This window comes from Chiloscyllium plagiosum, unplaced genomic scaffold (genome assembly GCF_037043375.1).
Source record: "Chiloscyllium plagiosum isolate Xiang-an unplaced genomic scaffold, Cpla_swu_hap1 HiC_scaffold_43, whole genome shotgun sequence".
NCBI classification, from domain to species: Eukaryota; Metazoa; Chordata; class Chondrichthyes; order Orectolobiformes; family Hemiscylliidae; genus Chiloscyllium; species Chiloscyllium plagiosum.
Genome location: NW_028270181.1, coordinates 25,511,778 through 25,527,241, shown reverse-complemented (window position 1 = coordinate 25,527,241; position 15,464 = coordinate 25,511,778). Strand labels below are relative to the sequence as shown.

At 40.3% G+C, this 15,464-nt stretch overlaps 1 protein-coding gene across 4 annotated transcripts in view; it reads left to right on the top strand.

The window, feature by feature from the left end:
• The window catches only part of LOC122541782 (protein transport protein Sec31A), a 91,297-nt gene that overhangs the window by 45,776 nt on the left and 30,057 nt on the right, over positions 1-15,464 (top strand). For all 4 annotated transcript variants that reach the window (XM_087982427.1, XM_043678751.2, XM_043678753.2 and 1 more), the window contains 7 exons: positions 1,506-1,614; positions 5,286-5,464; positions 6,585-6,711; positions 8,266-8,411; positions 9,535-9,708; positions 14,158-14,343; positions 14,677-14,875. In XM_087982427.1, coding sequence (XP_087838553.1) covers positions 1,506-1,614; positions 5,286-5,464; positions 6,585-6,711; positions 8,266-8,411; positions 9,535-9,708; positions 14,158-14,343; positions 14,677-14,875 — 1,120 coding nt within the window. The remainder of the gene's footprint in view (positions 1-1,505; positions 1,615-5,285; positions 5,465-6,584; positions 6,712-8,265; positions 8,412-9,534; positions 9,709-14,157; positions 14,344-14,676; positions 14,876-15,464) is intronic.

The window sequence follows — 15,464 nt, the reverse complement described above, 5'->3', positions numbered from 1 at the left end:
TGCCATTCTAGACCATGGCTGATCCTCAACCTCAATGCCAAATAATTGAGTTTTACAGCCCTCTAGGGTAAAAAATTCCAAAAAGTCTCAACCCTCTGACAGAAGAAATTATTCTTTAATCTCAGCCATAGATAGTCTGCCCATTGTTCTGAGACCTGTGACCCTAATTTTACATCTGTCTCCATCTCATTGGGAATTTGATAATTATCAGAAAAGAAAATATTTCAGAGTTAATGGGAAAAGGCAGGAAAGTGGAACTAGCTGAGTAGCTCTTAGAGAGAGCAGGTCCTGATATGATGGTTTCCTGTGCTGCAGCCTTTCATGATTTTAGAGTACAACATTACTTTTTGTAAATGTGCATTAACCTTTAGTGATTTATGCACATGGGCATATAGAGGCTAGATGGCATACTCCTGTTTCTGCTGGTCTTTAAATTTTATCTTCGATTGCCAATCCAAGCTTGGATTGAACTAGATTTACATGTCGAAAAGGTGAGTGAGCTTGGTGAAGTGGAAATAGAATTTGACAAACATTGCTGAACATAAATTAAATTCTTAAAAGCAAAAATTGCAAGGTATACCTTTTTTTAAGTTACAGAATACCATGGGTCAGTTAAATCTATAAGCAAAACTAAAGAAGCAGATATGACTACAGAAATGGGAATATAAAGAATGTAGTCTGGAAAGAGGCAGTATGAAGAAACCTTCTACCCAAGATTCTATTTGTCAAAGTCAATCCAAGTTTGAAGTTAAAAATCACACAACACCAGGTTATAGTCCAACAGGTTTAATTGGAAGCACACTAGCTTTCGGAGCGACGCTCCTTCATCAGGTGATTGTGGAGGGCTCGATCGTAACGCAGAATTTATAGCAAAAATTTGCAGTGTGATGTAACTGAAATTATACATTGAAGAATTGATTGTCTGTTAAGCCTTTCATCTGTTAGAATACAGTGATAGTTTCACTTCTTTCATGTGTAAATCACAAAACCCTTTTTTTAAAGTTTGGATTGTTATGCAGTGGTTGATGGTTGCCAGCAGATGGGGCAATAGGGATGGGATGAGGTGAAATGTGCATTGAAACTCCATCATTAGGTTTGGCAAGTAGATAGTTATAATGTCAAAAAAGGTTTAAAGCAGATTGCTATAAGTATTTGTAGATCCACAGTAATGTTGATAATGCCAACATTCTAATTATAGGCTAGATTTAAAAAGAAAGTTCAGCTGCTGGCATGTAGTTTTATTTCATTGAATGCAGGGTGCAAATTGATTACAGATGAGCACTGCATTATCAATGTGATTTAAATAGCATTAATGCGTAAACTGCAATTTCCAAAATCTTTCAAAAACAGCATGCATAGTTCTTTGTAACCTAGTCAGTCCTAAGTAGTCTTAATGTTGTGAGATCAAAAAATGAGTACTGTTTATAACTTTGTTCAGTGGAGTGTGGATGCTTCTGTCCTCAAAGGTGATGATTTTTGAATTTTTTGTTTCCCTGCTTTTCCAGAGTTCGAGCTCTGAGGAGTCTGTAGCTGCGGGGGATGCCTCAACAACTTCTGACTTCTTTGACAATATTCCAGGGGAAAGACCTCTCTTTGAAATCCCTGTCACAGGAGGTAAATAGTAGATGGTTCTTGGGAAATGCGTTTTGAAAAGGGTCAATAACTTTAGCAGCTGCAGCAAGCTTCAAGATGCATGCACTGCTGGTGCTACTGACACAGTGTCATACTGAAACACTGTTCCTGTGAGCGTATTAGTTGCACCTGATGATGGCATTTACAGTGTTTACAGGCTTTTGATTTGAGCTGTAGAAATCCAAGATGCACTCCAGAAATTCATCAAGGTGCCTTTAGCATCTTCTAAGTTCACGACTATTGCCATTTATAATGACAAAGGCAATGGTTAATAGCTCCACTTGCAAGCCACTCACCATCCTGACTTGGAAATATATTGTCACACTTCCAGCGTTGCTGAGTCAAATTCCAGGCACTCCCACCCTAACACATTGTCAGTGCACCAACGTTAAATGGAAATCCGTGGTTCACCAAGACAGCTCTCTATCACCACCTTGAGGGCAATTAGAGATGAGCAATAAATGCTGGTATAGCCAACGAAGCCCACATCTGACTAATTAATTTTAAACAAATTCTCAAGGTCTGCTCTTGATGTTCCCACGTGCAAGTGTCTGTCTCGAGTGGTCAATCAAGAGCTCTTCATGACTTCAATAGTTGTCCAGACCCCTCCTCTCTGATGATCTCAGTGACACTCTCCGGTTCCTGATGTTTGTTAAGCTGATTCTTACACCACCTTTAGGATGTCTCTCACACACATTTATCTAATTCCTTTTCATCTGCGATCATTGCCAGACAATTGCATTTGCCTTTGCTGATGCACATCTTTCTCCCTGTGGCTTCAGCCAGTTTTTGCAGCGTTCATAACCTCAACCTTTGAGTAGAACAAGCAACTTCAGAACCTGTTATCCAAGGTCATCTTAACAGATAAATAGTTTCAATTCTTATCTTGCCACTGGTCACAATTGCAGAATAACAAGCGCTTAAATGCATTTGAAGCAGAAAAGCATAACATTTTGACCCTTGCCCATAAAGTAGCAATTGCAAAGCTATCCATTGGATATTTCTTCAGTCATTGTTACCTTCATCTCATCAACCACCCCTTTATCTATCACTTGCGTACAGGATTGTCGTGGGCCATCTGCAGTTGTGTACAGGTCCGAAGCCAATAGAAATCACTAATTAAATTTACTAAGACTAAAAACTGATAAAACCAAGGGAGGAAAGTATTTAAAATATATATAAAAATAAGAATTGGGTTGCTCTTACAGTAACCATAAGAAATTGGAACAGGAGTAGGCTGTTTGGCCCCTCCAGTCTGTCTCATCATTCAACACGATTGTAGGCATCCACTTTCCTGCCTTTTCCCACAATCCTTGATTCCCCTACTAATCAAGAATCTATCTCAGCCTTAAATATAAAAAAGGACTTTGTCCCCATAGCTCTCTGTGGCACTCAACCCTCAAGAGTAGAAATTCCTTCTCATCTCCAGCTTAAATTGGCACCCCTTGATCCTAAGGTTATGCCCTCTGGACCTAGACTCTTCCATGATGAGTAACATTCTCTCACTGGTTACTCTGTCCTGGCTCTTAAGAATCCTATTTGTTTTAATGAGATCACTTCTTCTTGTCCTAAATAACCTTTGCTCATTAGACAACCCATGCATACATGGGATTATCCTACTGAAGCTTCTCTGAACAGCCTCTAATTAAATAATATTTCCCCTTCACTAAGGGCACCAAAACTCCTCACAAGACTCCAGATGTGGTTTCGCCAGCACATTGTAGAGTTCCTTACTCTCATAACTGATCGAATGGCGGAACAGACTAGATGGGCTAAATAGCCTAATTCTGCTCCTCTGTCTTATGTCCAACCCCTTTGAAAGAAGGGCCAACATTCCATTAACTACAGCCCTGTGTGCTAAATTTCCGATTTCCATGCAGAAGTACCCCCAAATCCCTTTATGTTGCAAGTTTTCTCTATTTAAATAATGTTCTGATCTTTTGTTCTTCCCTCCAAAATGGACAAGTTCACATTTCCCCACATCATATTCGATTTGCCAACATTTTGCCCACTTACTTAAACTATTAATATCTCTCTGTAACTGATTTGTATCCCTCCCACAACCAATCTTTCCACCTATTTTGTGTCATCTACAAACATGGCTGCAGTGTACTTGCTTCCTTTCTCCAAGTCATTAATATATATCACAGACAGTTGCAGTCTTGGCACTGATCCATGTGGAACCCCACTGGTCACAGACTGTCGATGTGAAAAAGAGCTACTTTTTTGAACTCACTGTTTTTTGCCCATGAGCCAATTCCCTAACTATGGCAATATAATACTCCCAATGTTGTGGGCTCTTATGACTTCAGCTTTTGTGAAGTATCTTGTTGAATGCCTTCTGGAAGTCCAAGTACAGCACATCTACTGGTTCCCCTCTTACTGCTCTGGTTGGGACTATCTTGGAAAGCTCTAAGAAATGAGTCACACCCAATTTTCCTTTTGCGAAACCATGCTGACTCTGCTTGATTAGATTATGATTTTTCTCAACATTCTACGATTATTTCTTTAATAATTGATTTCAGTACTTTTCCAATAATAGATCTGAGGCTAATCTGCTTACCTGTCTATTGCCTCTCTTTTTGAACAGAGATGTCACATTGGCAATTTTCCAGTCCTTTGATACTTCCTGACTGCCAGAACTCTGGCTTATTTTGTCTGCTTCCCCATCTCTCTCATTTGTGGTGTTGATACTAATTCTAACATCCCAGCTACTCAGCTGGTTAAGATTGCCTGAGGGAGCACGTGCCATCAGAAGTTAACTTGCTTGTAACTGTTCTTTGGTAACAGCTGCATTTAGGTTTTGAATAGAGTACTCATTCTGTTAATTTCTAGCAAATTATAATGTTGCTGTTGAACTGATGGAGGGACAATCAATACTAGACTTAATCATTTAATTTTCCTAGCCCCTATGTCCAAATTCCTTTCTCAACCACAGTTGATTCTTTGATACCTTGGTATCATGTTTGTCTGAGCTGAACTTTCTATGTCTCTTCCACCTGCCCTGGCCATTGTGCATTCACAAGTGAAAACCATGCCCATGGCTTTGTCAGTTCCCCTCCAATGCTCTCCTAGTTTGGCTTCCTATCCTCCACACTGTAAGCTTTAGCACATTCAATACTCTGCTGCCTGCATCCTATCTTACAACAAGTCTCACCAGCCTCTCCTCCTCTCCTCACTGATTTGCATTGGCTCCTAATCTTGTCATTTGATGTTTGAGATCATCCATTCAGGTGAGTTAATCTCTTCATGACCTTGCCCTTCTCTTCAGTGATGTAACCATTCCTCTCCAGCTCTCTGCTCTCTTATGCGCCCATCCCCTCCCCCCACTGACATTCTTTCAGCTGCCAGCCCTAACCCTGCTGCCTCTCTAATTCCCCCACATCACTTCATTTAAAATCTCTGTTAACACAAAACTCTTCATTCAAATCTTTGATCTCTTAATGCTCCACCTTTTAGTTCAGAATTTTCTCATGCCTCTGAAGATTCTTGAGATGGTATGTAAATGCTGGTTACCACTTCCTGGAAATTAATAGTTAAAGGCATGTATGGAGCTTAGTTATGAACCAACAAGGTCATGTTATCTCTTTATTGTTTTTAACTGTAACTCGGTAATAGATCTACTTACTGAAGGATTCTTGTATCTATTTCAGATACTGAGGGGTTGATCAGTCAAGCCTTGCTAATAGGGAACTTTGAAGGTGCTGTTGAACTTTGTCTAAAAGATGACCATTTCGCTGATGCCATCATTCTCGCTATAGCTGGAGGAGAAGAGCTTCTTGCTCAAACACAGAACCGATATTTTGCAAAAAGGAAGACAAAAATTTCACGGGTAAATGCTGTGTCAGTCTGCAGAGCACATATATAGCTTTATTCACTCTAAAATGTAAAGCAACAGCATTAGAGTATTCAACACTGTTCACAAAGTGAGCATCAGGGAAGATGGGACCTGGATTGAAACTGTTTTCAGAATTAAACAGTTCAAATATGTTGCTAGGAATAAGGGATGGTGTTTTTAGGAGGCAGGATGGGAGGAGGTGTAGTTCTCTGGGGAGCATCTTGGGGCAGTGACATATTTTAATTGTTTAATTCTGGGAACAGTTTCAATCCATCTCCCATTAATGGGACCAATATCTATTCCATTTGGTAACCTCCTTAATGTAATGAATTGAGGCAACCGTGTCAACTTGGTCATCTCACTGAGTTCACCATAAAAGTTTGTACAACTGGAAAATGTCAAACCTAGGGATTGGTAGAGGGAAAACTTGTATACAGGCAGGATTACAAGTCGATTCGTTGTGTAAAGTCTATATTGTTCCTGACCTTGTACTGCTTGTTATCTGGTCTACACAGTGCCTGAATTGGAAGTGCAAAATGTCACAACTGCGTAGTTGGTATTAGTCCGCTTGCACTCCTATACTTCACAATATGGTTGGAACATCAGTGGAAGAATCAATAATCAATAATGCTATCAACATTGTACCATCTATTGTAACTACTACCATGATTGCTTTTAAATGTTTTCACTTCATTGATTGGATAGAAAAGTGCAATGATTGGAACACTTTTGTATAGTATAGAAGTATGTATGTCAGCTAAGCAAGGACCACAGTTTTTCAGGATGTTAAAGTGTGTTTAACTTTACCTTTAAACTTATGACCTTCAATTTGAATGCAAAAAGAGCATATTGTTTTGTACATCAGTCACTCTGTTACACAAATTGATTTTTTTTTTTAATCATTGGACTTGTCTAAAGCATTGTTTCTTTCACATTTAAACAGCTTTCAAAAGCTTTTATAAGTGATAGTATCCATTTAATTGAAGGCATTGCAATCTAAGCAAACTGGTGGGAATGCCATTTTAAATCGTTCTAGTACAATTCCACAGGTTGTCATGCTTGCATCGTTTGCACAGTTTGTCCAATACTGAATATTATAAATCTCCTGTTACAGCTCGTGTCCTCTGTAGTCACCCACAACTGGAGGGATATTGTTGAATCCTGTGACTTAGATAATTGGAAAGAAGCTTTGGCTGCTCTCTTAACTTACGCCAAACCTGAGGTGTTCCCTTTACTATGTGGTAGGTTTGCTACTTCACCTCTTCTATATAATTTATCTCAAATTTTTTTTCAATCGTTATGCTTTGAGGGATTTCTTTGTAATTTGCAAATGGTTCTACAGATCTAGGCATACCGTTGTCGAGCTGACCAGTGGTTTATGTGATTATCATTGACAGGTATGTGCAGGTAATTTGAACACAGTCATGGTTGGGACAAACGCTCACCTGAAATACCTTTTTAAAAAAAAAACCTCTGGTTAGCGTTTGAGTGCAGTGACCCTGAATGATTTGTCCCTTTGCTTACGCAGCACAAAAGTCAACCGTTTATGAACAGCATGCAGTTGAAGTTGAACCTGGGATCATCTTGGCTTCTGTAAGACTCCACTAGTCCTAAGATATATCAATATATCATCATGCCAGTATATTTTGTGATTCATAAGGGGCATGCATAAGGTGAACAGCTAAGATCTTTTCTCCAGGATAGGGAGGGGGTCCAACACGAGAGGGCACAGGTTTAAGGTAAGAGGGGAAAGATATAAAAGAGAGCTGAGGGACATGGATAAAATAAATAGACAAAGTTTTTCCCTGGGGTGGGGGAGTCCAGAACTAGAGGGCATAGGTTTAGGGTGAGAGTGGAAAGATGGCACGGTAGCACAGTGGTTAGCACTGCTGCCTCACAGTGCCAGACACCCGGGTTCAATTCCTGCTTCAGGCAACTGTCTGTGTGGAGTTTGCACATTCTCCCTGTGTCTGCTTGGGTTTCCTCCGGGTGCTCTGGTTTCCTCCCACAGTCCAAAAATGTGCAGGTTAGGTGAGTTGGCCATGCTAAATTGCCTGTAGTGTTAGGTGAAGGGGTAAATGTAGGGGAATGGGTTTGGGTGGGTTGCTCTTCGGAGGGTCGGTGTTGACTTGTTGAGCCGAAGGGCCTGTTTCCACACTGTAAGTAAGTAATCTAATCCAATCTAAACTTCCATTCACACGGTGCTGGGGATGCAGCAGAATACATTCCAGTTGTCAGTCGGCAAAGTTTAGTCATCGATGGCTATACACTTTGGAAGCAATGTATTTGAGCAATTTTTTTTTGTGCAATAAAATCACTAGTGCTACTTCCAGTGCAGTCCAGGTTTGGAAGGACCAAAATCCATAACTGGTGTGCTTAGTGTTTTTTTTTTTAAACAGTTCAAGTGGACATAGTGCAAACATTTTACTTTATTTAAATGTCAGTGACAGCACCCAATATCGTCCTGTGTGTTTTGTTCCAGGTTAGAGATTGAACTAATGCCTCGGCAAATAGCATCTTGGTTCAAGTAACTTTCTTCATTCTTTAATAGTGTCAGCCTATTGAGAAATTAAAGCAAAATATTCAAGAAAAGCTCAGAGTTTCTTAAATTTATTCAATTGTATTGGAAGCCTTTCTGATTTGTAGAATGTTTTGTTTCCTTATTTTTAAAAGGGTTTAAAGGTAAAAATGATATAGTTTTGGCTCCAGCTATCAGAAAAAAAGTGACTGGGCCAAAAACCCTTCATGTCACATCGCTAACTGATGTTCAATCTTTTGGGTCCTCTCTTTCTTAGATACCCTAGGATCCCGTCTAGAAATGGAGAATGAGGGAAAGCTATGCATACAGGCATGTCTTTGCTACATCTGCTCCGGAAATGTTGAGAAACTGGTAGAATGTTGGGTTAAAACTCATGAAAGCTCGACTCCACTTGCACTCGAGGTAGGAACCGGTAGTTCAGATCTCTCTGCATTGCAGTGTTTATGTGCCACATACATTATGTTAGTTCTAAAGTTATACCCAATGTGGATCATACGTGCTTGGATTTAGTTGAATTTAAAACACACATCTGTCTGAAATCAGATTTTTGTGTATTTGATTTAATATCCTCTATCTGAGGGGCTGCATGTTCCACTGGAGGCATCCTGGCATTCACTCTTTCCATCATTGCTCCCCACACATCCCCTTCCTCCCTCTTTCAATTGGTACTTTCTCCTGCCTGACCTTTTGCATTGCTCGCCTTGTCGCAAGCATTAATGTTCTCTTTCTCACTTGCGCTCTCACTTTCTGTCTTGTGAATGTGTTTCAGAGGAAGTGTCACTGGATTTGGCCTCCGTTCCTGCCACGTGCTGAGTTTTTCCAACATTTCTGTTTTATTTCTGTATCTGCCTATTTCTGCCACCTGTGGAACTGCTCCTGGATATGAGCTTGTTGTTACATGGTTCTAACATGGAAATCTGCCTCTTGATCAATGCTAAATTACATGCCTCTCATCAATGACTGAAGGATGGCTAAAATGGAACTGTTAGGTTAGATTATGGTGCGTAAGTTGAAACTGAACATTGAGGGATTTTCTGTCCGAGGTTGGTAGCAAACTGGTATTGAATATGTTTATTGGTGATATAGGATGTGAAAGGTTTCAGTTTCCTGAAACAGATGTCTTTTTTCAATCTGAGCACAAAACCTGAAGTGAATGCATTAAGATCTTGCATTGTAATGTTTGACTGATAAATGATAAAGGACCCTCATTCAAAGTCCTTATTTAACAGGGGAAAGGTTCAAAAACTGCTAAATTCCACACTTGACTTGGAATTGTCTTGTGCTGTTATAGTATCTGAATCTTGCAATTCCTATTCCCAGCACTACTGAATGTGTACCTATCTGTGCCCAATGACCTGTTGTGATTTAAGAAGTCCACACATGACCATCTCTCAAGGACAAGTGGAAATATGTGACAAATGCTGCACTTACCAATGACACCCACGTTCGTGAAATTAATGTTGACAAAAACTGTTACTGGTGAACATCTTACAGTTTCTATCATGAGTTGTGTTCTTCTCATCAGGACCTCGTGGAAAAGATTATGATCTTACAAAAAGCAATTGAGTTACTCCAGGGCACAGACATGGCTGCAGAGGGCCCAGTCTTTGCAAAGAAACTCACGCAGTATGCCAGCTTACTGGCCGCACAAGGAAGTTTGGAAGCAGCAATGAGCTACCTCCCAACAACTTCAAATCAGGTTCGACTTTGCATTACTTTTCTCAATTTGTCATTATCTATAAAAATATAGAGTGACTGTCTATATAGTTACCCAATTCTCTGTAGGCTTCAGGCTTAATGGAGAAGCAAAACCTAGCAGAGCAGTATGAAGTACAAAAGGAAAAGAGAAAATCTAATTGATTTTTTTTTTAAGATGATTGAATGATACCAGTGTTTAGTTAGAGAGAAACTATTCCTTCTGGTGGGAGGCTCCAGAACAAGGGAGGAAACTTTGAGCAAGTCTGTTCATGGCTTTTATTAGGAAGCACTTCTTCACACACTGCAGTGGAAATCTGAAATCAAAACAACAGGAGGTGCTAGAGAAACTCAGCAGAGCAGGCAGCATCCATAGGGAGAGAAACAAAATTTAACGTTTTGAGTCTTTTATGACTTCTTCACTGAAGAAGACTCACAACACTTGAAACATTAAAGTTGTTTCTCACTCCCAGATGCTACTGGACATGAGTTTCTCCAACACTTCGTTTTTGTTTCAGAAATCCAGCATTCAGCCTTACTTTGCTTCTATTTTATTGGAAATTGATAACGTTTTATTGGCTAAAGATGCTAAGAGTTATGGAACCAAGGTAAGTAAATGAGTTCAGAAATAGAGCAGACATAATCTAATCCTAGGGAATCAAGCTTAAGAGCTGAATGTTCTACTCCTATTCCTGTAATTTTTTTTTTACTGGACCTGTTTTAAGGATTAGTTTTAAAGGAGTGACCCATGTTTATCCCCTTTTATTACCCAAGATAAATCAATATCTCACCATGCCAGTCTATTTTATGATTGAGATGTAATGAAGTTCCATTCACACGGTGCTGGGGTTGCAGAAGAATTCATTCCAGTTGTCGATGGCTATACACTTTGGAAGCCATGTGTTCAAGCAAAAAAATTTTTTACTATGCAATACCAATTACACTTGTTAACCCAATCCGGGTTTGGAAGGACCAAAATCTGTAATTGGTGTGCTTAATTTTTGTTTTAGCAGTTCAGGTAGACACAGTGCAAACATTTTATTTTCTTTAAATATTAGTGACAGCACCCAATATCGTCCTGTGTGTTTTGTTCCAGGTTGGAGGTTGAACTAATGCCTCGGCAAATAGCCTCTTGGTTCAAGTACTTTCGTCATTCTTTAGTAGTGTCAGCCTACTGAGAATTTACAGCAAAATATTCAAGAAAAGCTCAGAGTTTCTTAAATCTATTCAATTGTAATGCAAGCCTTTCTGATTTGTGGAATGTTTTGTTTTCTTATTTTTAAAAGGGCTTAAAGATAAACTTGATTTAATTTTGGCACCAATTAGAAAAAAGTGACTTGGCCAAAAACAATTACTTTCATGTAGCTAACTAGTGTTGAATTTTTTGAGGTCCTCCCTTTCTCAGATATTCTCTGATCCCGTCTAGAAACGGAGAATGTATTGTCAGACTGGCTTTGAAACACCTACATTAGGATATATTTGTCCCTGGAATATTTCATTTCTCTTCCCCCACACAAGTGATGAACGTGCAGTCCATAAATACGCAAACACATTTCTAATTCCAGTGTCAGGTTAACCAGGATTTAACTGCTGTTTCGTGAAGGTTCTGTAGGATTTGGTAAATGATGGCAATATGTCAGATCCAAAACACCAACCATAAATAGCATCGTGAAAACATCGCTTTTGCCTTTCTAACTATGTACAGTCTATGAACTGTGACAGCAATTGGGTGCCTTCTCTTTTTGTCTATGTTTTTAGAATGAGTAAAAGTATACTGGATTCTAGATTTTTAAAAGTAGAGCTATAAGTGTTTTTAAAAGCAAGGGATTATACCGAACCTTTATTAAGGTTCGGCTTCAACTAGAATATTATGACTCGTTCTCGACACCACCTAGGAAGGATATGAAAATTTATGTGCTCTGGCTCTAGAATGAGGGACTTCAGTTAGATTAGATTCCCTACAGTGTGGAAACAGGCTCTTTGGCCCAACCAGTCCACACCGACCCTACGAAGAGTAACCCATCCAGACCCATTTCCCTCTGACTGATGCACCTGCACTGTTGGCAATTTAGCATAGCCAGTTCACCTGACCTGCACATCTTTGGACTGTGGGAGGAAACCGGAGCAAACCCACGCAGACACGGGGAGAATGTGCAAACTCCATACAGACAGTCAGCCGAGGCTGGAATCTAACCTGGGACCCTGGTGCTGTGAACCAGCAGTGCTAACCACTGAGCCACTCAAAGAACAGAATGTTGATAGGAAATTTGATAGACGTCCTCAAAATCATGAAGGGTCTAGACAGAGCAGATGGTGAGAAAATGTTCCCATTGGAGAAAGGATTGCAAACCAGTGGGGTTTGACATACGGTGAATAGCTCAAAACCAGTAGCAGCATAGGAAAAAGCATTTTTGTGCAGTGCATGCTAAGGATCTGGAATGAACTGTCTGTGTATGTTTTTGAAGAAGTAACAAAGAGGATTGATGAGGGCAGAGCAGTAGATGCGATCTATGTGGACTTCAGTAAGGCGTTCGACAAGGTTCCCCCTGGGAGACTGATTAGCAAGGTTAGAGCTCATGGAATACAGAGAGAACTAGCCATTTGGATACAGAACTGGCTCAAAGGTAGAAGACAGGGTGGTGCTGGAGGGTTGTTTTTCAGACTGTAGGCCTGTGACCAGTGAAGTGCCACAAGGATTGGTGCTGGGTCCTCTACTTTTTGTCATTTGCATAAATGATTTGGATGCGAGCATAAGAGGTACAGTTAGTAAGTTTGCAGATGACACCAAAATTGGAGGTGTAGTGAACAGCGAAGAGGGTTACCTCAGATTACAACAGGATCTGGACCAGATGGGCCAATGGGCTGAGAATTGGCAGATGGAGTTTAATTCCGATAAATGTGAGGTGCTGCATTTTGGGAAAGCAAATCTTAGCAGGACTTATATACTTAATGGTAAGGTCCTTGGGAGTGTTGCTAAACAAAGAGACCTTGGAGTGCAGGTTCATAGCTCCTTGAAAGTGGAGTTGCAGGTAGATAGGATTGTGAAGAAGCGTTTGGTATGCTTTCCTTTATTGGTCAGAGTATTGAGTACAGGAGTTGAGAGGTCAGGCTGTACAGGACATTGGTTAGGCCACTGTTGGAACATTGTGTGCAATTCTGGTCTCCTTCCTATCGGAAAGATGTTGTGAAACTTGAAAGGGTTCAGAAAAGATTAACAAGGATGTTGCCAGGGTTGGAGGATTTGAGCTATGGGGAGAGGCTGAACAGGCTGGGGCTGTTTTCCCTGGAGCATCGGAAGCTGAGGGGTGACCTTACAGAGGTTTCCAAAATTGAGGGGCACGGATAGGATAAATAGGCAAAGTCTTTTCCCTGAGGTCATGGAGTCCAGAACTAGAGGGCATTGGTTTAGGGTGAGAGGGGAAAGATATAAAAGAGACCTAAGGGGCATGTATGCAATGAGCTGCCAGAGGAAGTGGTGGAGGCTGGTACAATTGCAACATTTAAGAGGCATTTGGCTGGGTATATGAATAGCAAGGGTTTGGAGGGATATGGGCTGGGTGCTGGCCTAGATTGGGTTGGGATATCTGGTCGGCATGGACGGGTTGGACCGAAGGGCCTGTTTCCATGCTGTACATCTCTATGACTCTATGGTGGAGGCAGACTTAGACATGGCTTTCCAAATGGAATTGGATGAGCACTTGAAGAGAGAGAATTTGCAGGGCTGTGTGGCAGAGGAATGTTGGAATTGAGACAAACTGATTTGCTCAAGTAGAGAGCTGACACTGATAGAGCAAGTTAAATGGCTGTCTGTACTGCATAACAGCTCTTATTCTACATGTAAAATAACTCAAGAAACCATAATGTGGTGAAACCGTTCCACCTAATTTTCTTCATCATTTTGAAGTGAACTGAACTTTGTGTGGTTTCATGTCGAGCAAAGTGAGGAACAAACATAAATATGTTCTAAACAAACCTCTCCATGTTTTTAAATTATTTTACTTGTGATTGTGAGAGTAGAAGTGGCACCACCCATTACGTAACCAAATTTTTGTTGATATTTTGAAATTATCTTTGCAAAGTACGCAGATTTAGACAGTCGTGCATTGAACTATATTGAATGTACCCGATTTGCATTTGAAGATTTAGTGATTGCACATCAAATTCTCCTGTGGCTTTATATATAGTAAGTAAGGAGATGCAATGTTTCTTAAGCACAGGAATATTACATTAGTCAAATTATTCTGATATGGCAAGGGCTAGCAGAATGTTATTTAGTGAAACATAATTTGAATAATATGCTACAACACATACAGCAAAATAGACAGAGTACACCAAGGAACACTTCTGTATTTTTTGAACAAAATTGAAGGAGTTTTGCTTTTTCGACCCCTGCCTTTCTATGTATTTCTTAGCTACGGTATGTTTAGCCTAATGGGAATGCAATTTCTTTCAGTTTACAGTTCTCCAGCTCCGTGATCGGCTATTCCATGCTCAGGGAGAAGCTATGGCAGGTCAACAGCCTCCCACATTTCCCTTTAATCATGTTGTAACGAAAAGTACACGTCCAACTTCCACTCCTGCACCCACTCCAGCTCGACAAACACCACCACAAAGACCAATACAGCAACCCGCCCAGCAGGTAGGTAGCACTAAGGCATCCTGACTGAATCTCTTCCTTAATTTCTCCTCAATTCTGAATATATATTGCTGTAGTTCTGGTCTGTGACTGTGCCATTGCCCAGGTATGCAAGGGCTTTCTTGCTATTTGAAAGTTTCTCTTTTTGCATGTAAGTTTTTCTCTGCACGATGGAGCCTGGAGTATTCTAAGGAATTGTGCAGCTTGCAACTTTGTTCCTGGTCTGGTTGTCCCTTGGTTTCAAAATTAGATTGTTGAAAAGTCCATGAAAATTGCTTCACTTAACTGCTAAACATTGTTACTCATTTATAACAATGACATTTTTTGTCTTCTCAGACTCAGTTTCAGACCTTTAGTTCTCAGACCCCAATCTGTCCGTCAGCTCCAACAGTATTCACTCCCCAGCCTACCCCAGTTGCACCTCCATCTGCCATCCCTGTTCAAGGCATTTCTGGGAGTACCACCAACATCTACTCCAAACCAGGAGCAACTCGTCCCACCTACCCACAGCATCCTACCACAACCACTGCACCAGGTAATCTGTTTCGCACTTAATGCTGATCAGGCAATTTTCTATTTAAAATATGTTAATACATGAGTTACCTTGGGTAGCACAGAAGTATGTTTATACTTTAGTAAATTAACTCTGTGGTAAAGTTTTATGGGTGCGTAGTTTAATATATATACTGCATACATATTTTATAATACTTATACACATGTGATCATTTTCTGAAAAATAAAATTTGTAGACTTACAGGCGAAAGTAGCGAAGTGACATGCTGAATTGTAGATAGTTACCAGAGACAAGGCCGTCCAAATAGCTGATACTCATTCTTGATGCACCTTAATCTCTCACCATAGGACAATCTCATCATCCCAGGATTCAGTCTGGTGAGCTTTTTGTTGCAATATTTGTATGGCAACAGTATCCAGCCTTGGGTCTTGTCTTTAACCCATCCTTCTTGTAAGGGTTGGTCAAACTGAACAGTCTTTCTTCACAGTTCTTTTTTTTTTTACTGTTCTCACTTGCCAGTCTATAAGAGAGGCCAGTCCATGTTTTGATATTATTCATCCATGCCATCTTAGGCTGTCTTGTCCACATTTTTCCAGGCGGTGTGCTTCGA